At 48.5% G+C, this 26736-nt stretch overlaps 3 protein-coding genes and 1 long non-coding RNA gene across 4 annotated transcripts; 3 read left to right on the forward strand and 1 right to left on the reverse strand.

Moving 5' to 3' along the window:
* The first annotated feature begins 1146 nt into the window (after positions 1–1146).
* Positions 1147–26068, forward strand: LOC148666378 (uncharacterized). The gene is made up of 4 exons (XM_088630973.1): positions 1147–1164; positions 1343–1466; positions 19606–20516; positions 26021–26068. Exons 1-4 carry the CDS (start codon positions 1147–1149, stop codon positions 26066–26068), a joined length of 1101 nt encoding a protein of 366 aa, XP_088487099.1.
* LOC148666379 (uncharacterized) lies at positions 1704–6219 on the forward strand. The gene is made up of 2 exons (XR_015936637.1): positions 1704–1910; positions 5872–6219. It is a non-coding gene; the product is annotated as an uncharacterized LOC148666379 (long non-coding RNA).
* LOC148666380 (interferon-induced very large GTPase 1-like) lies at positions 7854–14408 on the forward strand. Its single transcript, XM_088631703.1, has one exon. The coding sequence runs from the start codon at positions 9356–9358 to the stop codon at positions 13424–13426; it is 4071 nt and encodes a 1356-aa protein (XP_088487829.1). The 5' UTR covers positions 7854–9355; the 3' UTR covers positions 13427–14408.
* LOC148666381 (uncharacterized) lies at positions 14570–19349 on the reverse strand. The gene is made up of 4 exons (XM_088632915.1): positions 19340–19349; positions 18638–18723; positions 15390–16086; positions 14570–15108 (listed from the first exon to the last, which is right to left on the reverse strand). The coding sequence occupies exons 1-4, from the start codon at positions 19347–19349 to the stop codon at positions 15011–15013; spliced, it is 891 nt and encodes a 296-aa protein (XP_088489041.1). The 3' UTR covers positions 14570–15010.
* Positions 26069–26736: the final 668 nt, after the last annotated feature.

Here is a 26736-nt window from a genome sequence, read left to right on the forward strand (position 1 = left end):
AATGAAATTAATCGCGAGCATGCTGTCAAGGCAGGGATATATATATTTTACACAGGGAGGGGATATTAAGAAAGGGGGTCTCTCTGTAGGGGCAGCACGGTATCGATTCTAAACCTGTGGTGCTGTCTGTGTGGAGTTTGCATGTTCATGTGGGTTTGCTCCAGGGACTCTGGTTCCTCCCACAGTCCAATGACAGGCTGTTGGGTGAATTCGCTTCTGGGAAAACTGGCCCTGGTGTGAGTGTGTGTCCCGTCCAGGGTGTGTGTGTGTGTCCTGTGATGGACTGGTGTCCTGTCCAGGGTGTGTGAGTGTGTGTGTCCTGTGATGGACTGGTGTCCTGTCCAGGGTGTGTGAGTGTGTGTGTGTGTGTCCTGTGATGGACTGGTGTCCTGTCCAGGGTGTGTGAGTGTGTGTGTGTGTCCTGTGATGGACTGGTGTCCTGTCCAGGGTGTGTGAGTGTGTGTGTGTGTGTCCTGTGATGGACTGGTGTCCTGTCCAGGGTGTGTGAGTGTGTGTGTGTCCTGTGATGGACTGGTGTCCTGTCCAGGGTGTGTGTATGTGTGTGTGTGTGTGTCCTGTGATGGACTGGTGTCCTGTCCAGGGTGTGTGTGTGTGTGTGTGTGTGTCCTGTGATGGACTGGTGTCCTGTCCAGGGAATGTGAGTGTGTGTGAGCAGCAGGGCTCCCAATATTGCAATATTGAAATAAAGACCTTACTCAGGTGAGAACTCTCTCTTGTGGCTTCCTTGATAGTTATATTTCCATGACAGTTTGCTCCGGGGACTCTGGTTCCTCCCACAGTCCAATGACAGGCTGTTGGGTGAATTCGCTTCTGGGAAAACTGGCCCTGGTGTGAGTGTGTGTCCCGTCCAGGGTGTGTGTGTGTGTCCTGTGATGGACTGGTGTCCTGTCCAGGGTGTGTGAGTGTGTGTGTGTCCTGTGATGGACTGGTGTCCTGTCCAGGGTGTCTGAGTGTGTGTGTGTCCTGTGATGGACTGCTGTCCTGTCCAGTGTGTACCCTGCCTTGTGCCTGTTGCTTGCTGGAACAGACTCCAGCTCCCCCAGTCTGTGACCCTGGACTGGACAGAGCAGTGGGGAGACGGGTAGATAGAAAATAATAATCACAGGGAGGTATCAACTCCTAGACATGCCATATATAGAAGAGGTGCTACATATTCTGATAAACTGTATACCCATGAAAGTATTCCATAGTAATTTAAAATTAAAAAACAAAAGCTTGTCACATTCTTGCAAACCATGTGATTTTTAAGCAAAAGATTACCTACCACGACTTCTGCTTCAGTTGATTCACTGCTGACTGTTAATACACTTCGTCCAATAAGGAGCTGGTTTACAAGACCAGGGTCCATCACAGGACACAGTCACACACCCTGGACAGGACACCCGTCCATCACAGGACACACACACTCACACACCCTGGACAGGACACCAGTCCATCACAGGACAGTCACACACACACACACACACACACACACACACACACACACACACACACACACACACACACACACACACACACACACACACCCTGGACAGGACAACTGTCTATCACAGGACACACACACACACACACACACACACACACACACACACACACACACACACACACACACACCCCCTGGACAGGACAACTGTCTATCACAGGACACACACACACACACACACACACACACACACACACACACACACCCACCCACCTTGAGGAAACCCACACACTTCCTGAACTGCAAGTTCTACTTTATACTTTCGTTTTAAGAGCCTTGTCCAGAGTTAAATGCGGAAACAGCGACCTGCACCATTTCAAACTGCCGTCAGGTACAGTTCACGTGAGATCAGTTTCCAGCACAAACACAAGATCCAAGTCTCCGGCGAGCGGCTTCGCCTGTACAGGTAATGTTGGGGGAAATGGCGTTGTGACGAGCTATGAGGAATGAAAACGAAAGCTTCCGGTGTATAAACTCTTGAAATCAAGCTCTCGAACAAAAGCTGTATTTTGGAGGCGGGGACGGGGTGTTTCACAACAGTATCGTGCTCTGGACGCTATACAGTACACCTTCTGGGTTGAAATTAATACACTTTCGCACTCGTTCTTAAGCGCTGATGTTGGTGTGAACGCATTTCATGACGAAACACAGTTCAGAATGCTAAACTGCCGGCGTCAATCAGAGTTCTGCTTCTGTTGAGTAGCAAAATAATGTTCACCGTCGTTTTTTCTCTGTTCTTGAAAAAGAAAAGACACATCCGCCCTGCTCTTGCTTTCGAATTCGGAAGATTCCTGAGATGTAAGCCAATCAAGATCAAAATATTCGAACCGCAGACGCAAACTGCTATCCTCAAGACAGGAAACGATGTTAATGAAATTAATCGCGAGCATGCTGTCAAGGCAGGGATATATATATTTTACACAGGGAGGGGATATTAAGAAGGGGGGTCTCTCTGTAGGGGCAGCACGGTATCGATTCTAAACCTGTGCTGCTGTCTGTGTGGAGTTTGCATGTTCATGTGGGTTTGCTCCAGGGACTCTGGTTCCTCCCACAGTCCAATGACAGGCTGTTGGGTGAATTCGCTTCTGGGAAAACTGGCCCTGGTGTGAGTGTGTGTCCCGTCCAGGGTGTGTGTGTGTGTCCTGTGATGGACTGGTGTCCTGTCCAGGGTGTGTGAGTGTGTGTGTCCTGTGATGGACTGGTGTCCTGTCCAGGGTGTGTGAGTGTGTGTGTGTGTGTCCTGTGATGGACTGGTGTCCTGTCCAGGGTGTGTGAGTGTGTGTGTGTGTCCTGTGATGGACTGGTGTCCTGTCCAGGGTGTGTGAGTGTGTGTGTGTGTGTCCTTTGATGGACTGGTGTCCTGTCCAGGGTGTGTGAGTGTGTGTGTGTCCTGTGATGGACTGGTGTCCTGTCCAGGGTGTGTGTATGTGTGTGTGTGTCCTGTGATGGACTGGTGTCCTGTCCAGGGTGTGTGTGTGTGTGTGTGTGTGTGTGTGTGTGTCCTGTGATGGACTGGTGTCCTGTCCAGGGTGTGTGAGTGTGTGTGAGCAGCAGGGCTCCCAATATTGCAATATTGAAATAAAGACCTTACTCAGGTGAGAACTCTCTCTTGTGGCTTCCTTGATAGTTATATTTCCATGACAGTTTGCTCCGGGGACTCTGGTTCCTCCCACAGTCCAATGACAGGCTGTTGGGTGAATTCGCTTCTGGGAAAACTGGCCCTGGTGTGAGTGTGTGTCCCGTCCAGGGTGTGTGTGTGTGTCCTGTGATGGACTGGTGTCCTGTCCAGGGTGTGTGAGTGTGTGTGTCCTGTGATGGACTGGTGTCCTGTCCAGGGTGTGTGTGTGTGTGTGTGTGTGTGTGTCCTGTGATGGACTGGTGTCCTGTCCAGGGTGTGTGTGTGTGTGTGTGTGTGTCCTGTGATGGACTGGTGTCCTGTCCAGGGTGTGTGAGTGTGTGTGTGTGTCCTGTGATGGACTGGTGTCCTGTCCAGGGTGTGTGAGTGTGTGTGTGTGTCCTGTGATGGACTGGTGTCCTGTCCAGGGTGTATGAGTGTGTGTGTGTCCTGTGATGGACTGGTGTCCTGTCCAGGGTGTGTGAGTGTGTGTGTGTCCTGTGATAGACTGCTGTCCTCTCCAGGGTGTGTGAGTATGTGTCCTGTGATGGACTGGTGTCCCGTCCAGGGTGTGTGTGTGTGTCCTGTGATGGACTGGTGTCCTGTCCAGGGTGTGTGAGTGTGTGTGTCCTGTGATGGACTGGTGTCCTGTCCAGGGTGTGTGTGTGTGTGTGTGTGTGTGTGTCCTGTGATGGACTGGTGTCCTGTCCAGGGTGTGTGAGTGTGTGTGTGTGTCCTGTGATGGACTGGTGTCCTGTCCAGGGTGTGTGAGTGTGTGTGTGTGTCCTGTGATGGACTGGTGTCCTGTCCAGGGTGTATGAGTGTGTGTGTGTCCTGTGATGGACTGGTGTCCTGTCCAGGGTGTGTGAGTGTGTGTGTGTCCTGTGATGGACTGCTGTCCTGTCCAGTGTGTTCCCTGCCTTGTGCCTGTTGCTTGCTGGGACAGACTCCAGCTCCCCTCAGTCTGTGACCCTGGACTGGAGAGAGCAGTGGGGAGACGGGTGTATAGAAAATAATAATCACAAGGAGGTATCAACTCCTAGACATGACATATATTGAAGAAGTGCTACATATTCTGATAAACTGTATACCCATGAAAGTATTCCATAGTAATTTAAAATTAAAAAACAAAAGCTTGTCACATTCTTGCAAACCATGTGATTTTTAAGCAAAAGATTACCTACCACGACTTCTGCATCAGTTGATTCACTGCTGACTGGTAATACACTTCGTCCAATAAGGAGCTGGTTTACAAGACATAATAATAATAATTGCTTACACTTATATAGCGCTTTTCTGGACACTCCACTCAAAGCGCTTGACAGGTCATGGGGAATCCCACTACCACCACCAGTGTGCAGCCCCACCTGGATGATGCGACGGCAGCCATAGTGCGCCATAACGCTCCCTTCACACCAGCTCTCAGTGGGGAGGAGAGCAGAGGGATGGAGCCAGTTCAGAGATGGGGGTGATTAGGAGGCCATGATGGGTCAAGACCAGGGAGGGAATCAAGCCAGGACACTGGGGTAACACCCCTACTCTTCTCCAGAAACACCCCGGGATTGTTAATGACCACAGAGAGTCAGGACCTCGGTTTGACGTCTCATCCGAAGGACGGCGCTTGTTTACAGCCCAGTGTCCCCCGTCACTATACTGGGGCATCAGGACCCACACAGACCGCAGGGTGAGAGCGCCCCCTGCTGGCCCCACTAACACCTCTCCCAGCAGCAACCTTAGTTTTTCCCAGGAGTCTCCCCTCCAGGTACTGGCCAGGCTCCCACCTGCTGGGCTCCAGTGAGGAGGGGGCTGCCAGCTGGGAGCTGCAGGGTGCATGGCTGCTGGATATAAGACATGCTGGTAGAAGGTTTTACAGCCCTGTGTTTTTTCAGCAGGCAGTTAATTCCAGTTACACGGGGGTAGGTGCATTTGAACGGAGATAGGTCCTTTACCCACACAGTGATTTTAAGACACCTAGTGAGGTAATGTGACTTTACAGCCTCCCACAAAAGTTAAACGTTTACGGCAAGATAGCTACTATAGCAGGGTAAATTGGAGATGAGCTATTGCCACTCCTACATGGATGATTCAGTGTTCTGTCAGGATAAATATTGATCTGGGAATGAATTCTGTGAACGAACAGGAAGATTTTACAGGTAATGGGATTTTCGTTTTTGGGTTTATTCAGTTTTACCTTACGAAGGGTCTTCAAGTGATGAATTATGTTCCTAATTGGAGAGAAAAAAAAAACCCATTTATTTCCAGATATGTAGACAAGGTGTTTTTGTGGACAAAAGATAACTCTCTGCGGTTCGTACCCGGGAGGCCTGTCAGTACAGCAGATTTGGCGGTCACCTAGTGTTATACGTAGTTATACTTCTTAAACAGTAAAAACATCTCTAATGATCATTTTGACAATAGATAGTTAAGTAGTGTTTAGAGCGAATACTGGAAAAAAGTATATTTTCATGATATAGGGAATTTCTACTTTATTTTACCTGATACTGCTTTTCACTAAATATTTGTCATTGACTAAATATTTATCATTATCGGTGTCATTATGACACCGTAATTCGATTGTCTGTTACTGTATTGATGCGGTGAGTCTACAAAAAATCATTTACATTTTGACCAAATAATTGTGCGATCTAAGATGGCTATTTGAAATGGGGGAAAGGAGCAGACAAGAGAAATGGGACGCGTTTTGGGGAATTTGGTCACCTTGTTGATGGACAAATGTCTCTGTTTTTTTCAGATAAGTATGGAAAGTGAAGATTTGAAAAGATCGATGGACCAAAAACAGGCGGAACTTTCCAAAGAGCTTGAAAGCATGGGCCTCGAAGCAGAGTACTGGCTACCAAAGCTACATAGTCTCCATCTTACAAACACAAACTCTTTACAGTTTGTCACGGAGGAGGAGTACGCAAAGTTAGAACTGCACGTGCGAGAAGTGTGGGAGAAAAGTGCTCTTCACAAACTTGTCAGAACTCCCGATCCAAATGTGAAATCTAGCGACCTGGCGGAAGAGCAAATGGAGAGACTGCAGGAGAAACTAGAGAAAACAAAACGGGCTCTCACTGAACTGATCAGAACGGAAAAAGAACACGGCCACACAGATCTTGAAGCAAGAGCGAAGGAGCTATGCTCATCTCTAGGGCTCCCTGTAGAGAGCTGGGGGCAGTCTCGACAGCCTCGGAAGGAACTAGAAAGCATCTTGCAGCAGCTCGCTGTTCTAGACATCACTCCCCGTAATCCTCCAGAACGTGTCTCCAGCGAGGAGGTGTTGCTGCATGCGTCTGGTGGCCTGGCTCTGGAGGGGGTATTTAAAACTGGGAAACTGCAGGACATGCTGGAGAAAAGACAGCAGCTCATTCAGGTCCCGAAACTGTTCTGCCTGAAGGGTCTGGAGCAGAGCTCCTTTTATGCACAGAGAGACTTTTCAACCCTTGAATCTCAGTCGCTTTTCCAGAAGATTGTGGAAAGGCTCGGCTTCAGCAGCAACTGCGTGGTATCTACTGGTGTCCGCGGTGTCAGCCTAGCGGGCACAAGAGAAAAACGCAATTCAGAAGAATTCGGAGAGAAACGCGCGTCTTCTTGTGAGGTCTCCTACAAGTGCACTACAGTGTACAAGTACATACCCCTGGCTTCTGCCTTTATTGCTAAGGAACAGGTGAAACTATCGACTGCAGCTTTGCGTGAGCTGCAGAACCTGGAAAAAATTCTGCTGAATATTAACAAAGCTCAGAAAACTTCTGAATTCACTGCAGAAGTTCGCCAGTATTTTGAAAGGTTTGGGTCCCATGTGAACCAGGGTCCTTTTCACTTTGGCGGGAGGTTCTGCTGGAAGGCAGCTGCTGAGGGCATCATGAACAACGAGCTCACAGAGGTGGAGGGAGTCATGTCTCAGGTCCTGTCCGCCTACATTGGCTTTCGGTGCAGTGTAGCTTCCTCGTTGACCGCTGAGGTCAATGCGGGGTTCCTTTCATCTGAACTGAAGGAATTCCTTTCTGGAGGGCTCAGTGAAGCTCTTCTGAACAAAATCCAGCTCTCTGTGAGTAAAACTGGGGGTCCAGCTGAAACAGATAACTACCTACAGTGGAGATCTGCTCTTGTATCCAGTAACAGAACCTGGTGTGTCATCGACAGAGGAGTAACTCTCATGCCTGTTTGGGAAATCATCCTCTCCGCTCACAGAAAGGATTTTAAAGACGTCACAATGCTGAGCAACATTCTCAGGGAAGCGTACAAGTCGATCACAAACTTGAGCCCCGAGACACTATGGGGTGAGAATGTGCTCTCTGCAGTCACAGACGTTAAAAATCTTCTCAGTTCCATGAGGGGCAGGCAGACGTCAGACAGTGAAGCGCGCCTGAAAGAATTACTCCAATTCAAGATTAAGTTGTATGAAAAAACGGGAAGCCATGCTATTTGGGTAGAATCATGTCTTTCTGACAAAGTCTTTCAAGATTTTTTACTTCAAGTGACTCAAGAAAACGAGCATCTTGCTCCTGCAGAAACCACAACTCTCAGGGCACTGATGTGTGATTTAATTGAGCCTTATTCGTTTCAGGTGAAAAGCTTCCCAAGTAAGGCCCAATTACTGAAATGGGCTCATCAGTCCGCTGAGAAGATCCACAAAGATGTTGTTGTTGCTGATTTGTCACATTTCATAGAAATTCTCAAGACAGCTAAAGAAGAGACCAGAGGTGAAAGATTTTCACACTATGACCTGGAAAGTGTTCAGGAAGCAAAAATCAAAGCAACACTTACAGTCTTGCTCTCATTGAACTCATTGCTGAGAACGCAAAGGGAGACCAATCAATACAGGGAAGAGATGCTAATCCTTTCCATCGTCAACATTTTGGGATATAGTGCAAAAGATGGTATATTTTCTCACCTTCTTGGGTGGGCGGAAATTGACTTCATTGAGGAAACACTGCTCAGTAAACATACCCAGTACATCCAGCTGAGTGCTAAGAGTGCAGATAGAGCCCTGGCTTTCTTGTGGCATTTAGCCCTTTCAATATCCTCTGATGGAGGAAAAGTTTCTTATGAAGAGAAGGGGAGACGACTGGAGTTCTTTAAAGCACACTTCAGAGACACCCCTCCCAGTGACCTTTCTGCAATACTGGACTGTGACAGTCCACGTCAAGACTGGGAGAGAATTGAAAAAGAGCTACACTCCATCGTCTTGGGGACGGAGAAAAATGAGATACAACAGCTGGACAAAGTATCCCTGTGTACAGAGATCCGCTTCTCCGAATCCTCACAAGAAGGCAAGCGGCAGCTGCAGGTGGGGGAACAAGAGGACAAGCCGAGCGTCTTGGGCACGAGAAACAAAGAGGAGAGCATTGGAACCCAGCCGTCAGGAGCAGGGGAGAAAGCACATATTTTTATGAAACTACTGGAAAGACTCGGACTCCAGAAGTTCTATTCTGTAAAACTGACAAAGACAGATGTACTAACTGTAAACAAGTTATCATTGAGTAACACTCAGCCAACCGCAGAAGAGGAACTGTCTTTTTATTACCTGTACAAGCTCATGATGCTGGACTACCGAGCCAGGAGTGTGCTGTGCGTCAAGGAAAAAGGGCAGCCACATCACAAGAGTGCAGAGGTCAGCTGTGATGTCGATGATTTCCTGGGTGATACAAATGTGTGTGATGATGACACAGAGGAAGAATTGCAGATCCATCCCATGGATATTCAGATGGCTGTGTTCCTTTGTGCTAGCGATTTCCTGAGGCAGTGGATGTGTATGAAACTGACCAAGTGCCAATATGCCCTGCCTCTGCTAGTACCTGACCCACGAAACAATACGACCGAATTTCCCATGTGGGCATTTCAGCAGGTTAAGAAGAGCTGGAAAAGTAAAGGTGCCAATAAAGACAGTGTCAAAAGCGGACTTTTGTTCCAGGCATCTGTACTGATAGTGTCTTTCATTAGGTTTGGAATATGCCCGACATCTAAATCGAAAATCCTGAACAGCGTAATCAACAGACAGAAGCACAATGTTTTCTTCCACCGGCACTGCAAAGGCAGTACGAGGGAATGCCTTCTCACGGATGGGCTGGTGGAGATTGCGTGGTACTGGCCAGGTGGAATGGAAGACGACGTTCTTAACAGCTGCGTGGCGTTCACTAATCTGCACGGCGACGCCAGCAACCACAAGGAGCAGATCGCGTTTCTGCAGGAAGTCAGTGCTGTTATCGTGGTTCTGCTTTCGGAATCCTCTTTGAATGACACCAGAAAAGAGACTTCTCTCTTCTCTCCTCAAGAGCTCCACACTGGTCATCTGTCTCTTTGCAGAAAAAGAAAAGGTTGCTCACAGACCTAATCCAACTAAGGTGAAACTTGCAGTTCACAATAAGAATGAAGCCCAGTTAACAGATGAAATCATTTCTCACATCAAACATTTTCTAGGTACTAAGGATAAAAAGTGCTCTTTAAAAGCCTGCATAGAAGTAGCCAGACGACATAGCATTGTAACAGATGAAGTCAATGAGAAATGCAGAGAAGGTCATGAAATTGCCCAGAGACTTATGGATCTAATAAAGAAAGAAGACCTGGCCAATGTGAAAAGGACATTTCTACCATTACAAGGTGATCTCTGGTATGAATGGTGCAGGAAAGATAAAGAGTCTTATCGACTACAGTCTAGTGCCTTTACCAGTATTGAGCAGCAAAAGAGTAAAATCCAAGCTAAGAAAGAAGACTTACGCAAAGAACAGCTGGGCAAAGCTTTCCCTCTCAAGAACCTCATGAGATCCTTCCTGGAGTGTCTCGGCTCCTCTTCACTTTCTCCGGACACTAAACTGTACATGCTGCAGTGGTTAGGAACACTCCTGGATGATCTTACCACAGATTCACTCACTAAACTTCAAGCGCTCTACCACTCAACATGGGTGGACATGAAATCGCAGCGCACCTCAAACGGAGGCGATGAAAGTCAATTGCAAAAGACAGCGGAGAATATATCTCGGGAACTCGATGCTTCAAACTTTGGCCTTCAGCATTTGTTGCGAGAAGTCAGTCAGATCTATGAAGCTTTGAAAATGTCACCAGATATGGCAGATGAAAAACAGTATCTTACTGCTCTTCCAGGGATAGGGGCTGAAATGTTGATCGCAGGATATCCTCTTGAACTGATGGATGGGGATGCTTCCTACGTCCCTCTTGGATGGATCGAAGCAGTGCTGGACAAACTGATCCATAAAGTTGGTGACAAACAGATATTTGTTCTGTCCATTCTTGGTGTTCAAAGCTCTGGCAAGTCCACATTACTGAACACTATGTTTGGTCTTCACTTTCCAGTGAGTGCAGGAAGATGCACAAGAGGAGCATTCATGCAGTTAGTGACAGTGGATCAAAAGATCAGAGATGAGTTGCAGTATGACTTTGTCCTAATAGTGGACACAGAAGGCCTTCAATCACCGGAGATTAATAATGCAACTGCACTGGCCCATGCCAATGAACTCGCTACATTTATCGTTGGAATAGCTGATGCAACCCTAATTAACATCATGGGAGAGAGCTTACTGGATATGCAAGATATTCTTCAGATTTGTGTCCAGGCTTTTATGAGGATGAAGAGAGTCAGTATCACTCCAAGCTGCCTTTTTGTGCATCAAAATGTTGCAGAACCATCTGCCAGTGAAGACAATATGACAGGAAGGATGCGCCTACAGGAGACACTGGATGAAATGGCTCGCATTGCAGCCAGTGAAGAAGGGTTTGATGCTACAAGTTTTAATGACATCATTCAATTTGACGTAAGAAAGCACGTTTACTTTTTCAAAAATCTTTTTGAAGGAAACCCATCAACAGCACCTCCCAACCCAAGCTACAGCGAAAACGTCCAAGAACTGAAGAGCACAATACTCGGAATAAGAGAATGGAAGTCGGACTGTAGGTTTGCTTCTATCTCAGAAATGAAATTGCGGATAGTGGCCATGTGGAATGCACTGCTAGGGGAAAACTTTGTTTTCAGCTTTCGAAACAGTTTGGAAGTCATGGTTTATAAGAGGTTAGAAGTAAATTGTGGAAATTGGACATGGCAGCTGAGAAAATGTGGTCTTGACCTGCAAAGGACACTGCGGCACCAAATCATGAGTGATCAAGTGCAAGCAGTAGACAGCTCAAGCATTAAAAAGTCGTTTGAGCAGCAGGCAAAAGCCATTTCAGAAGAAACTGAAGAGTACTTTAAAAAGGAGAAATATCCACATATATTGAATCAGTGGAAAAATAACATTGATTTCAGATTACAGACAGTGAAAGAGGAGCTCATCGAGGACACCCAGAGGAGATGTAAAAAATGGATTGCACAACGTAAGTCTAGATCTGGACTGGATCAAAAGAAATCCCAGTACCTGGCAGAGCTGCTCGCAAAAAGCAGATGTCTGGCTTCTAATCTAATTAGCGAGTGTGATGAGACAATGGATAAAGAGTTTGAGAAACTCTGGGTGGAACTGATGACCAGAGTTGCCTCAAAGACCCCTGCAGAGAAAGACGTCAACATCGATGCAGCAGTGGAAAAAATCTTTTGTGAAACATTTAAAACAAAAGCAAATTCCAGACAAGTAATTACTGAGCGTCCCCAAACCTTTCAGTTTGATGAGAAAAAACACATTCATAAAAAATCCAAATATGGAATTTTTACACACTCTTTTACTCCAACAGATGAAGAAAGTGTAATCCATCTTTCAGCAAGTATATCGAAAACAATTAAACAATACATTGATGATCTGCAGGATGCGATACTGGACTTCGATGAGGGCTACATCAATGCAATACTAAATCTAATACAATCAGGGATCAAAGACTTTGAAGAACATACAAAACACTTTGCATTAACAGATAACTACAGAATCGAGTTATCTGCCCATCTTTGTGTGTTTGCAGCAGAACAGTTCAAGGTAAAGCAGGAAGCATTCAAGAAGGCAAACAACCCAATGCTGTACTTCAAAAGCAAGAGAGAGGAATATCTACAAATCTTTAAGAGTTTCTGCCAACAAAGCACAGCCCTCAACATTCTTGTTGATTTCCTTCATGGAAAACTGAAAACCGCTGTCCAGCAGGCAGTGTATGAAAAAATTGGCATCAGAATTGCAGGCGAGATGAGGTCGACCGATCCAGCTTTCAACAGTAATAGATCCAACCTGGAAAATCACCTACTGATATACCTGGCTGAGAAGGAGAGATTTGATTTGTATGAAGAATACTTTGTTGCACCAAAGGATTGTTTTGACAGGTATATAACAGACTGTGTTGAAAAATACTGTAAACACAGTGGGAGGGAGAGAATTACTGAGATCTTGACCGATAATCTCACATATCTGATAGACTGCATTATATTCACAGTTTGTAAAGTAACAGGGCTTGTTGAAGATAAGCAGGGCAATGTCTCCATGTGGCTGGATGAATTTTGTTCAGAACTGGGGAGTGACATGGACATTCCACGGAATTACTTTAGGACTATTGAGAAAGAGGACATTGACCTGCAGTGTCTGAAAGAAAAGGTATATGAATCCATCATAGCGATGCATCACACTTTATCAGAAGAAACCAAAGGTGGAGTAGACATCAACAAGTTCTGGGAAAGCCCCGATTACATTCTGTCGAAGCAGCTCAGTGGGTGCTGGGAGCAGTGCCCTCTCTGTTGCGCTGTTTGTACCAACAGTATCCCTGACCACTCTACAGATCACTGTGTCCAATTTCATCGCCCCAGGGCTGTGAATGGCTGGTTTCACCACGGCACTCAGAACTTCTCCATAGAGATCTGTACCACCTCCGTCTGCAGTGATGGGACTTTCCTGCCCAATAACGACGAATCAAGAGAAACTCTGTGGAGGAGATACAGAGAAGCAGGTCCACCCTTCAATAGATGGCACATCACCCCAGATAACTCTGCACAGATGTATTGGAAGTGGTTCATCTGTGCCTTTAAAGACAAGCTGGAGAAGTGTTATAGCAAGACCTTTCAAGGTAAAGGAGAGATACCAGAATACTGGAAAACTATTGACAAGAAATCCGCAATAGAAGAACTGAAGACATTTAACACGTATGACCACGCGGAGATAGATGCACCGGTGAAATTGTGGAGCTCTCTGGACAGTGAAAAGAAGCATGTCCATCCACAAGACCTCGAAAAACGCAGCAAATCAGGCCAGTGCATAAGTTCATGTTTAAGAACAAATAGAGTAATGCTTCACGGAGCTGGTCCTCTTTTGGTGAACACTGGTATTCATGGGTGCAACACAAGCCTGAGGAAGTCAAAAATTGATTCTGTAATGCAATTACAAAAAAAGTGAAAGATTGGTATAAGAAACGTGACATGCTAGAGATAACAGTTATTGTGTAAGATTGTCGGAGAACCCATGGTCAAACTTTCAATCCCATATTTTGCCGTTTTAAACCTTGGGTATTTTAAGACAATTGTGACCTTGTGTTTTGTTTATTTTCGTCCATTTTTTATACTGCTTCATCAGATTTTCTCTAAGATTATTTGTTATATAATTTCTCATTTCATTTCTGAATGTTTCTTAGGTATTTAGCCATATTCACTGGGTTGTTAGATTATTTTGTCTGTTTTCCAGTTATTCTGTCTCCAGTCAGATTGGGTGGGTGCACAACACACAGTGTCGATGTCACTTCCTGTGCTGAAGCACACCTGTCTTAAAGCCTCATGGCCCGGTGTCTGGTTGCGATTGGTGGACTTGGATCACATGACGTGGGCCTCATAAACCCGGCAGTGCTTCACTCCAGAGACAGAAGAGGAGGGAAACAGTGGGACACCAAACTACAGCCAGGGGACATCGATGGTACATTGTACTGAAAAATGGACCAATTCCATAGAAATTGGGTATTTAAGCAACATCAGAGATTAACTCGCATTTTGCATGAAGTTTATTTCTCCATTTTCTAAACAGATCTTAACAATTCTTTAATAGCATATCTTAGTTACAAGGCTCTATAATCAAATGATATTTTATATACTGCTGAATGTTTACTCAGAGCAAGACTTTAGTATAAAAATTCTTTAGCCTTAAGACTAGCTTTATAATAGATGACTGAGTTATTTTCCATGCTATCTGATGCCTGCAGTTTGCTATTTGATGCTGTTGTGTGAATTACTGTTCAGTTGTAACTTTTATAGTTCATCCATCTGTTTTCGAAGCATTTTTTCCAATTCAGGGCTGTAGGCGCCAAACGCTTATTTGGTTTTGATGATCTGATTTGTTTCTTATGATTGTATTGAATTTAAAGGAAGTAAAGGTTGTTTATAGAATTAAAGTGCGTCTGTCTGTTGATTTTTTTATTTAAAGAGATGCTAGGTTACGTTTTGGCTCGGAAGATTCCACCGGAAAATGGGATCTGCTCTCCCAAAACCTTACCGCCCGTTCTTCCTTCCGCACCTGACAAGCTCTGGGAGAGAGATTTCAAGAGGGCACAGCCAACATTTCAGTCTTTATTATGCTTTTCATATTCTTATGATCACAGTTATTATTGTCATTACAAAGTCAGAATCTTCAGAATCCGAATACATCTTTTTTAAGAGCAGGAGTTGCAAAAGTCACACTGGCAGAGATGAAATAACACGGATGAGATTGCTGTCTGGATTTAACTGCTGTCTTGATCAGGGTGCTGTCTCGATTAAATTGCCTGGATGAGGGTCTCTGTCTCGATTAAATTGCCTGGTTGAGGTCTCTGTCTGGATTAAGTTGCGTGGATGAGGGTCTCTGTCCGGATTAAATTGGCTGGATGAGGTCTCTGTGTGGATTAAGTTGCCTGGATGAGGTCTCTGTGTGGATTAAATTGCCTGGATGAGGGTCTCTGTGTGGATTAAGTTGCCTGGATGAGGGTCTCTGTGTGGGGTGTGTCGCTGGCTGTCGACGCTACTGCAGGCTGCAGCGCGATGCTTCTCTGCTGTCCGGCTGCTGCGCTCCGTGCGGGACGTGTCCCGAGTCCGGCCCGGTCCCTTCGGTCCCGGATCCTGGAAAACACAGGGAAAACGGGGCTGGAATACGGGAGCAGCACAGCGGGTGACGAGCATCCCTCTGCTCTCCTCCCCCCCAGAGAGCAGCTGTGGGCGGAACGGACTGGAGCATCCTCCAGGTGGGGGCTGCACACTGGTGGTGGTAGTGGGATTCCCCGTGACCTGGGAAGAGCTCTGAGGGGAGGGTCCAGCAAGGCGCTATACAGAAGTGTAAGGAAGGCACTGAGGGCGCGAGGCTCTGGTCGTGGCAGGGCTGTGCCAGCGGGAGGCGTACTTACGGCGGAAAACACGGCGCGGAGGCTTGTACTGGATTCTCAGCTTCGGGCCGAGCTGGGCGGAGTCCGGCGCGCCTTCCTCTCTCCTCTGCCTCGGCCGGGCCCATTTCTTCTGCCTCCACTGCTGTATCTCCTCCAGCTCCTGCCTCAGCTCTGCCTCCCTCTGCTGCTGCCTCTCCTCCAGCTCCTGCCTCAGCTCTGCCTCCCTCTGCTGCTGCCTCTGTCTCTCCTCCAGCTCCTGCCTCAGTTTTGTCTCCCTCTGCTGCTGCCTCTCCTCCAACTCCTGCCTCAGCTCTGCCTCCCTCTGCTGCTGCTTCTCCTCCAGCTCCTGCCTCAGCTCTGCCTCCCTCTGCTGCTGCTTCTCTTCCAGCTCCTGCCTCAGCTCTGTCTCCCTCTGCTGCTGCCTCTGTATCTCCTCCAGCTCCTGCCTCAGCTCTGACTCCCTCTGCTGCTGCCTCTGTATCTCCTCCAGCTCCTGCCTCAGCTCTGCCACCCTCTGCTGCTGCCTCTGTATCTCCTCCAGCTCCTGCCTCAGCTCTGCCTCCCTCTGCTGCTGCCTCTGCCTCTCCTCCAGCTCCTGCCTCAGCTCTGCCTCCCTCTGCTGCTGTCTCTGTCTCTCCTCCTGCTCCTGCCTCAGCTCTGTCTCCCTCTGCTGCTGCCTCAGCTCTTTCTCCCTCTGCTGCTGCCTCTCTTCCAGTCCCTGTTAGAGAAAGGAGAGAGTAAGGAGAGAGTAAGGAGAGAGTAAGGAGAGAGTAAGGAGAGAGTAAGGAGAGAGAGGGGAGAGAGAGGGGAGAGAGAGGGGAGAGAGTGAGGGGAGAAAGAGAGAGGAGAGAGAATGAGGGGGAGAGAGAGGAGATAGTAAGGGGAGAGGGGAGAGAGAGGCCCAACACTGTTCAATATCTATATCAACGAATTAGCAGGAATGTTGGAGCAGTCTGCACCTCCTGGTCTCACACTACACCACACAGAAATCAAGTTCCTGCTCTACGCAGATGACCTGGTCCTGCTGTCGCCCACAGAACAGGGGCTGCAGTCAATCTGGCTGTCAATCTGGACCCAGAGCAGCAGAACCTGGCACTGCTGGAGCAGTACTGTCAGACCTGGGCGCTGACTGTCAATCTGGACCCAGAACAGCAGAACCTGGCACTGCTGGAGCAGCACTGTCAGACCTGGGCACTGACAGCCCATCTGGACACAGAACAGCAGAACCTGGCACTGCTGCAGCAGGACTGTCAGACCTGGGCACTGACAGCCCATCTGGACCCAGAACAGCAGAACCTGGCACTGCTGGAGCAGGACTGTCAGACCTGGGTGCTGACAGTCAATCTGGACAAGACCAGAGTTATGGTTTTCCAGAAGAAAGCCAGACCTCAGGGAAACAGGTACAAATTCACACTGAACAACAACACATTGGAGCACACATCCAGCTACACATATCTCGGTCTCACCATCAGCTCTTCCGGGAGTTTTGACCTGACAGTGAAGGCACTGAGGGAGAAGGCACTCAGGGCTTTCTACGCAATAAGAAAGAGGCTCTTCAACATCAACCCACCAACAAGAATCTGCCTCCAAATATTTGAAAGTGTAATCCAACCCCTTGCCCTATATGGCAGTGAAGTGTGGGGTCCCCTCACAGACCAGGATTACACTCAATGGGACAAACACCCCACAGAAACTCTGCACGTGGAGATCTGTAGAAACATCCTCCGTGTGCAGAGAAAAACACCTAACAACGGGTGCAGGGCCGAATTAGGCCAGTACCCACTATTGATTAACATACAGAAAAGAATATTAAAGTATTGGCTACACCTAAAAAACAGCGACCACAATTCCTACCACCACAAAGCCCTGCTGAGCCAAGAGCTAAACCCAAAACAGAGCCCCCTGAGCCAGCTGGTCCTGAGGCTCACCGACCTGAGCCACACCAACCCTAACCAGCCTCAGGACAGCACTGCTAGAGCACCACAACCCAGACTCAACCACATCACAGCACAGATCAAACAGCAATATCTCACACACTGGGACACACACACACAAACACAACATCAACTGGAATGCTACAGAACCCTTAACAGACAATACACACTACCTGATTATTTGACCAAAATAAAAAATAACAAACAGAAACAGACCCTGACGAAGTACAGGCTCAGTGACCACAACCTGGCCATAGAAACTGGGCGACACAGGCAGACCTGGCTGCCCAGAGGGGACAGGCTGTGCTCCCACTGCCAGGGGGAGAAATAGAGACAGAGGTGCACTTCCTACTGCACTGTGACAGATACTCTGGGATTAGAGAAACATTCTTCCCGAAATTCAGAAATCTAATCCCAGAGTTCCCACACCTGCCAGAATCACAACGGGTCCCAATCCTACTGGGAGAGGGAGGAGGGAACTCAGTTGATCTGGCAGCCCAGTATGTGATCTCCTGTCACAGCCTGAGGAACAGTGAGTCTGTCTCCCAATAATGCTCCAGCCGCCTACAGTACAGCCTACATATGTCAATATTTTATAATATGTCTTTGTTGTAAATGTCTGTAAACATGTCTGTAGATTTTATTTTACTTCTATTTTTTGTTTTGTTCCATGTTAATTTTATTATTTTTATTTGCTTTGGCAACACTGATTGTACCCATCGGTCATGCTAATAAAGCACCTTGAATTGAATTGAGAGAGAGAGAGGGAGAGTGTTCAAATACAGCTGCTTCGGCCGCTGCGGGAAAAGCTCGTCCCGGCAACAGGGAGGAGAGAGCCGGGAGTTTGCGCGGTTTCCCGGGAGGAGAACCCCAGCGCCGTTTTCGCTTAGATCCCGAAATAAAAATGAATTCGCTAGAACATCGATGAGGACACGGTGGTAGTTGACATCTAATAAGCTGGTCTTTGAGCCGTAACTTCAGCAGTAACGAGGACACACTTTTTTTTTGACTAGTTGTTTGAGGACGCCTCATGGCTGAACAGCCGGGCGGCTGGTAATGCGGCCCTTTTCCGCCAGAGGGCGCCCAAAGTCCTATCAGACTTCCGTCAGGTCTACGCGTTCCCACAGTTGAAGCGATTTGGACAGAGGGAAGAGATTCCCGAGGATAATATACCCACCCGTTGGCTGTTTGGGGGGAGGCATTAAGTTTCAAATGAGATCTCACTTAACGCTGCTCCTGCTCAAGAATATCCTAGATTTTCTCAGACTTCCGTCCTTCTAATATAACGGGATGAGAAGTTCCCTTCGTTTAACAGCGTCTGATCTTTTAAGCCGCCTTGTGCGCGTCCCTCTCGACCTCGGGGTTCCCGACACACCTACCCGTGTTCTCCGACCATTTTCGGTCGCTGATCTTCTCTACTTCTGGAAAAGAAAGAGACGGGGGAGTCAAAATGTTGTTGTTGTTGTTGTTTTTAAAACAATACCCTAAACGTCATCCAGGCCGGGCTGCGGTGGAGGGGATCCCCGTGACCCGGAGAGAGCTGGAGAGTCCGGAAGAGGCGCTCTATAGGTGTACGGGGGGGCGGGGGGGGGTTGAATAATATGAGCTGCCTTTTGTGTAAGAGGAAACTTTTTCCAGCATCCTTCATTATAGGGGCAGCTCCGGGGTTGCTGGTGTGTTGAATTAATTCCTTATATACAAAGGAGTGGTGGCTCTGTGGCTCAGGATCAGCGCCTGGGGCTGGAAGGAGTTTGCCGGGTCGAATCCCGCGGCCCGCAGAGGAATCCTACTCCGTTGGGGCCCCTGAGCGAGGCCCTGAACCCCAGCTGCTCCAGGTGGAGCTGTACAATGGCCGACCCTGCGCTCTGACCCCCAGCTTCTCTCTCTCCCTGTCTGTGTGTCTCCTGGAGAGCCAGCTGGGCTCTGCGACAAGACCAATTCCTCATAAGTGATCATAAAGTGAATTGATCTTCTCTTATAGCTGCTGCCTCTACCGCGTTTGCTGGGGATCGTGGGAGTGAAGGTCCAAATTCTTACCGAGTGACATTTTTTCGTGCTCTTCACGCGAGACGGGGGAACCCGCAAGAAAGCCACACGCGTGTCTCTTTTTATCCTGATTGCTTCACGCATCGGTCGTTAAAACAAAAAAACCCACCACTGACGCAGATCTGAACTTTTCTGAGTGGGAGAGGAACCCCGACACACCCACAGCCCTGCTCCGTGGAAGAGCGCGGCGCGGGTTCATTCCACGCAGAAAAGCAGAAACGGACACACACCCTGGACAGGACATCAGTCCATCACAGGACACACACACACACACACCCTGGACAGGACACCAGTCCATCACAGGACACACACACACACTCACACACACCCTGGACAGGACATCAGTCCATCACAGGACACACACACATACACACCCTGGACAGGACATCAGTCCATCACAGGACACACACACACACCCTGGACAGGACATCAGTCCATCACAGGACACACACACACACCCTGGACAGGACACCAGTCCATCACAGGACACACACACACACCCTGGACAGGACACCATTCCATCACAGGACACACACACACACACACCCTGGACAGGACACCAGTCCATCACAGGACACACACACACACTCACACACCCTGGACAGGACGCCAGTCCATCACAGGACACACACACACACACTCACACACCCTGGACAGGACACCAGTCCATCACAGGACACACACTCACACACCCTGGACAGGACACCAGTCCATCACAGGACACACACACACACTCACACACACCCTGGACAGGACAACAGTCCATCACAGGACACACACACACACCCTGGACAGGACACCAGTCCATCACAGGACACACACTCACACACCCTGGACAGGACACCAGTCCATCACAGGACACACTCACACACACCCTGGACAGGACAACAGTCCATCACAGGACACACACACACACCCTGGACAGGACACCAGTCCATCACAGGACACACACACACACCCTGGACAGGACACCATTCCATCACAGGACACACACACACACACACCCTGGACAGGACACCAGTCCATCACAGGACACACACACACACTCACACACCCTGGACAGGACGCCAGTCCATCACAGGACACACACACACACACTCACACACCCTGGACAGGACACCAGTCCATCACAGGACACACACACTCACACACCCTGGACAGGACACGAGTCCATCACAGGACACACACACTCACAGACCCTGGACAGGACACCAGTCCATCACAGGACAAACACACACTCACACACCCTGGACAGGACACCAGTCCATCACAGGACACACACACACACTCACACACCCTGGACAGGACACGAGTCCATCACAGGACACACACACACACTCACACACCCTGGATAGGAGACAAGTCCATCACAGAGATCACAAGAGACATTTGTCTGCTGCTTCTCGTTATCTTGGTGTGCAGTTATGAGTTACAAGCTAAGCCAGCCATTTACAGAGTCATGCCCACACTGGCACAGATGAGATCATCTTTAAATTCCCCCAACAGATCACAGTACATTCACACAAAGCAACAGCAATAAAATAAACTACTTTAACACTCCACACTCTTTCACATGTCAACTTTCTCAACCGATGGGAAAAAAAAAATGTCCAGCAAAGAGAGAAGACTTTTACTGTCCCCATCGAGGGAATGTCTGTATGGACACCAAGCACTCCTGTACACTTCAATAGCATGCAAAAAAGAACATCGTTGCACATTTTACTGTCGCAAAAAAATCAGAAAAACATCGCACATCACTCTATTGCACACGTACAGTAGGACACATAACAACATGGGACGTTTCTGACACATCATGACAAAACCTATCGCACTCAAGTGGGCTGTAAGAGGCAAAAGTGTGTTTATCCCGGACATTTGCAGCGACAGCCGTCACGCATAGTGCAACAAAGGAACGGTCTGTATCTGTTTGACTTACGTTTGGGACCCCTGAAACGTTGGCCAGAAGGAGGAAGTTGGTAGTCAGGGCTGAGGATGTGGGAAGGACCTGATATCATTTTTCCTGGCTGATTTTTCAAAGATTGTCAGCAGGGAGGGGCTGCTGTCTCACTCCCTTGACCTTCAGAGCTGTCTGGATGAGTCGGGTCATTTGCCATGTAAAATGAACTGCTAGATGACCGAACCACACTGAAATCCCGTATTTGATCATGCTCTCGATTACAGCGCGGCAGAAGAGAAGCATCACTTCCTGTCGAACCCCAGACACTCGTAGTCTTCGCAGGAAATATTAGCGCTGCTGACCTTTGGAGCAAACAGTCTTAACATGAGTAGACCAGCACAGGTTTACGGTCTATGAGTACTTATATGAATCAACCTGAAGGATAAGGTTGCATGAAAGCTGCAGTAGGTCCAAAATTCACAAAAGAACTGTGTTGCCCTTGGGAGATGTCAAGCGCATTGGACATGAAAAGTGCCAGATAAAAGCCATTTCTCTTCGTTTCACTTAGTGTCGGAGCTGCCATTGCATGTAAAGGAGGCAACTTGCTCTCTGAGCAGGTTCAGCACGCACTGAGCACAGATGTCTCTGAGCGGTGCCATAGTTTAGTTGGCTAAAGTGCCTGTTTAGTAAACAGGAGATCCTGGGTCCGCATCCCACCAGTGGCATTTTTCCTAGCTTGTTGTGCAGAATGTATGATTTTTGGACAATGACATAAAGTCATTTGACCAGGTCTAGTGCAAGTGTTCACGTTACTCCTATCCTGGAGTCCCTGCACTGGCTTCCGGTCAAATTCCGTGTGCTCTCGATGACAGCTCCAGAGACAGATGAAGTGGGTGACGGCAGCCACTGTCTGCGACACGGCCTGGTGTGAACGATACAGGGTGTCAAGACCCTTTCCAGACGAGCTGCGATCAAACACAAAGGAGACGAAACTGGGAATCAGACCATCTAACAACCCAGCAAACAGGGCTGAATAGGTAAGAAACACCGTAGCTTAATGACCCAATATAAGGTAACGATAGGAGGAATCACAGGAGAAAATATAGCAAATAATTAAAAAAAACAGGAAGATAACAGTGGAGCAAATACGCAAATAGACAAAAGGAACGATCTCCTAAATTCTGAGTCAAAACATTCTTCGACAGTCTTTGTGCTGTCAACACAAAAATACATTTACATTTATATTTATATCTATATCTATATTTACATCTATATTTATATTCATGTGTGTGATACGATTTGTCTGCGTGCTGTGCTGTTCTAGTTTGTTCTTTGTGTGTCCTGGACTGTGAGAAACTCTTTTAGTGCACCCCTCACTGAACTGATTGTATTGTATTGTATTATTATTATTATTGTATCATTCGGCACACTGTGGCTGTGTTGTCTGTGTGAAGCTGCTGTCGCACTGCAATTTCCCCTCACGGGATCAATAAAGTATCGATCTTTCTACAAAAGGTCACTCAAGCCCAGATCAGAGTCTTTCCTGGGAGCCAGACCGGGTGTGAACACCTTTCAGACAAGCTGCGCTCAAAGGTTCGGACCGCAGTGTGTCCTGAAAGACACCAGAGGGCGGCCAGAGGGCACCGGCTGTGAGCTCTGGGGGAGACCCCCGTGCACCCCCACGTCTGCAGCCAGAGAAGGGGGGGTGTGACGCTCCCTCTGGGTGGGGAAACAGGCCCTCCGTGCCCGTACTGTCACTCATGCTGTGTGGTGGCGGCACGTTCCCGTCGTCTGCAGGCGAGGCAAAGGAAGTTGTAGCCCCTCTGTTGCCCTCTTCCGAAGGGACAGAAGGAGAAGGGAACCAGAGAGAGGATCTGGAAGAGCTCCGGCTGAAGTTCTGTTGGATTGTAAACTTGTAAAGCAGGGGGTGTTTCTGCCAGGGTGGAGCCACTGTTAGCCACTGCCCAGTCTCATCCCAATAATAATAATTATAATAATAATTATTATATATAATAATAATAATATATAATTATATTATGATATTATGTTATTACATGTTACTGTTATTGCTATTGTGTTACTGTCTATTGTCTTACCTGCTGTCCTATTTACTTACTGCACCTGAGTGACTCAGGAGAAACACTTTTCACTCAACTATGTGCCTGTGTGAGTATAATGACAATCAAGTTGAATTGGATAATAATACTGGAACACCTCTGAAAGTGGCTTCTCAAAGTAAGCCTCAGGAGGAAAGCAATGTCAAAGGATGGGAAAAACCAGATGTAGTACAATTAAATTCAAGGGACTGGAAGTGTAGTAGAGGGTTGGAAGGGAGCAGACAACCAACGGAGAGCGTTTCTGAAGACGCAGGCGTCGAGCTCAGGGAGGGCGACTCTCCGAGTTCCACGGGGAGAGGGTTCCAGCGCTCTGGGGCGCAGCAGCAGCAGGAGACCCCGTCTCCCCTAGAGTGTAGAGGGCTTGAGGACCGACAGGAACTGAGTCTCTTTAGTCTGAAGGGGGGTGTCCCACACTGACAGGCTGGAGGAACTGAGTCTCTTCAGTCTGAAGGGAGCGTCCCGCACTGACAGGCTGGAGGAACTGAGTCTCTTCAGTCTGAAGGGAGCGTCCCGCACTGACAGGCTGGAGGAACTGAGTCTCTTCAGTCTGAAGGGAGCGTCTCGCACTGACAGGCCGGAGGAACTGAGCCTCTTTAGTCTGTAGGGAGCATCCCGCACTGACAGGCTGGAGGAACTGAGTCTCTTTAGTCTGAAGGGAGTGTCCCACACTGACAGGCGGGAGGAACTGAGTCTCTTTAGTCTGAAGGGAGTGTCCCACACTGACAGGCGGGAGGAACTGAGTCTCTTTAGTCTGAAGGGAGCTCCTTGATCAAGATTTCCGGTGTTTGAAAGAGAAAAGAACACAGCGCTGTGTGTGAGTGTGAGTGTGTGTGAGAGTGTGAGAGTGTGAGAGTATGTGAGTGAGTGTGTGTGTGTCCATCCGTCCTCCAGCCTGGTTTGTGCTTCCTGCACTGTTCCCACTGAAACCCCCTGATTTGCATCCCGGCTGCGTCTGTGTTTGTGTCCGAGAGGAGAGGAGGAGAGAGAGTCAGGAATAAAGAACACAGACAGACAGACACATCCCACAGACAGCTCACCTGGAGAGACGTCCTGACCCACCGACACACAGCGCTGAGCAGGTAAGTCTCAGGGCACAGTGACCCCTCAGTGTAGGACCTCCTGTTATTGAGACAGTAGCTGCCTGCTGCCCTGCAAGAGATTTAAACGAGTACAGGTGTCTCTAACGGGATCAACAGATACTGTCTGGAGAGCAGGTCCACAGGCTGCTCTCATTTCTGTAGCAACCTGCGTGTTTTTATCTACCCAGCAACGCAGAAGAAGATCCGTGTTCCTTGTCCTTAGTTCTGCTAAGTCTGAGTCTCGTAGGAAAGTTGTTTACTTAGGAAGCTGGTTATTCCTCACTGCGGTTTCAGTTCAAGGTGCATCCCTCTGCAGTTAGAGAAAGTTAGGGAGAGAGGAGAGAGAGAGACAGGTTAGAAATGGGGGTGAGAGAGAGACAGGTTAGAAATGGGGGTGAAAGGAGAGAGAGACAGGTTAGAGATGGGGGTGAGAGAGGAGAGAGAGAGACAGGTTAGAGATGGGGGTGAGAGAGGAGAGAGACAGGTTAGAGATGGGGGAGAGAGAGGAGAGAGAGGCAGGTTAGAGATGGGGGAGAGAGAGGAGAGAGAAGGCAGGAGAGTCAGAGAGAGGAGAGAGGGGAGGGATCAGGAGAGGGGAGAGACAGGGAGATAGAGACGGGAGACAGTGGTATGAGACAGAGAGGGGGATACTGAGCGAGAGGGAGACAAACAGGAAATTAAAAATATTCTGTCTCTCATGGCGTCAGACGGTGGCTGTTTGATTTTCCCCTACATGACCCAGGCCTGACCCCTCCACTCCTGCATCAATGGCTCCATTCACTCCCACAGACAGACACAGCCACAGACAACAGGAGTGTTTCCGTGATGCTATCAGCAGAGAGAGGAGGCACAAGAGAGAGGAGAGAAACTGTGGATCATAGAGAGAGGAGAAAGGAGAGAGGGGAGAGAGTGGAGAGGAGAGAGAGCAGAGAGAGGAGAGAGGAGACAGGACAGATACTGTGGATCACAGAGAGAGGAGAGAGAGAGGGGAGAGGGTAGAGAGAGTGGAGAGGAGAGAGCATAGAGAGGAGACACAAGAGAGAGGAGAGAAACTGTGAATGGGAGAAGGAGAGGAGAAAGGAGAGTGGAGAGAGTAGAGAGAGGAGAAGGAGAGGAAGAGCCACAGACAGCAGGAGTGTTTCCTTGATGCTATCAGCAGAGAGAGGAGGCACAAGAGAGAGGAGAGAAACTGTGAATGGGAGAAGGAGAGGAGAAAGGAGAGTGGAGAGAATGTAGAGAAGGGAGAAGGAGAGGAAGAGCCACAGACAGCAGCAGCATTTCCTTGATGCTATCAGCAGGGAGAGCAGGACAGCAGGAGGAGACTGATGGATCCAGTCGGGAATCTCTCCCAGCAGTCCGGATCCCATGTTTCTGAGTGGGAGAGGGGGGTCCTGCCCCTCTCCAGATTCCTGCGTCTCCCCCAGTCTCCACTAGTGACCGATCCACACCAGCCAGGGGGATCGGTAGCAGCCCAGCAGGGCTGAGTTAATTCAGATCTCACTGAGCCCATGAGCGAGACCCGAGCTCCGCCAGAGACCTGTAGGAGCTGTGTCAGATGCGCCTGTGCTGTGTCACGCAGGAGGATTCGAACCCGGAGCCAGAAGCCACGCCGCGCCTTCGCCTCTGAGCGGATCTGCCGGGATGGAGAGGAAGGGGCTGGTGCTTCTCTTCCTGACAGGTGGGCCTGTGACTCTGCTCCCAGGTCAGAGAACCTGCAGCAGGTCTGTGTGGGTCCTGAAGCCCCAGTATAGTGACGGGGACACTAGACTGTAAACAGGCGCCGTCCTTCGGATGAGACGTAAAACCGAGGTCCTGACTCTCTGTGCTCATTAACAATCCCGGGGTGTTTCTGGAGAAGAGTAGGGGTGTTACCCCAGTGTCCTGGCCTTATTCCCTCCCTGGTCTTTACCCATCATGGCCTCCTAATCACCCCCCTCTCTGAACTAGCTCCATCCCTCTGCTCTCCTCCCCACTGAGAGCTGCCGTGTGCTGAGCGGACTGGAGCATCATCCAGGTGGGGGCTGCACACTAGGGGGGGGGCTGGAGGGGATCCCCCTGACCTGGGAAGAGCTCTGAGGGGAGAGTCCAGGAAAGAGCTCTAGAACTGTAAGGAAGCATTATTCCTTCTACTGCTGCTACTGCCAAAGGGCTGTGTTCTCTCACCTGCACTCTTCCCCAGTGACTGCAGATTCAGCTCACTATTCATGAAAAGATAAATTCCTAATGCAAGAAATTGTAAAGGGTTGATAAAGCGACGTTCTATTCAATTCAATTCGAGGTGCTTTATTAGCATGA

This window comes from Lepisosteus platostomus, chromosome 5 (genome assembly GCF_059453375.1).
Source record: "Lepisosteus platostomus isolate fLepPlt1 chromosome 5, fLepPlt1.hap1, whole genome shotgun sequence".
In the NCBI taxonomy this organism is placed as follows: Eukaryota; Metazoa; Chordata; class Actinopteri; order Semionotiformes; family Lepisosteidae; genus Lepisosteus; species Lepisosteus platostomus.

Coding starts and splice junctions, on each gene's coding strand:
- LOC148666378 (XM_088630973.1), top strand. Junction 1,467..19,605: donor CACCAGTCCATCACAGGACA/GTCACACACACA, acceptor AGTCCATCACAG/GACACACACACACACACACC. Junction 20,517..26,020: donor ACACCCTGGACAGGACACGA/GTCCATCACAGG, acceptor TGTGTCACGCAG/GAGGATTCGAACCCGGAGCC.
- LOC148666380 (XM_088631703.1), top strand. CDS start 9,356: ATGACACCAGAAAAGAGACTTCTCTCTTCTCTCCTCAAGAGCTCCACA.
- LOC148666381 (XM_088632915.1), bottom strand. Junction 16,087..18,637: donor TCGAGAGGGACGCGCACAAG/GCGGCTTAAAAG, acceptor TTTCTCTAACAG/GGACTGGAAGAGAGGCAGCA. Junction 15,109..15,389: donor TCCGCGCCGTGTTTTCCGCC/GTAAGTACGCCT, acceptor TGTGTTTTCCAG/GATCCGGGACCGAAGGGACC.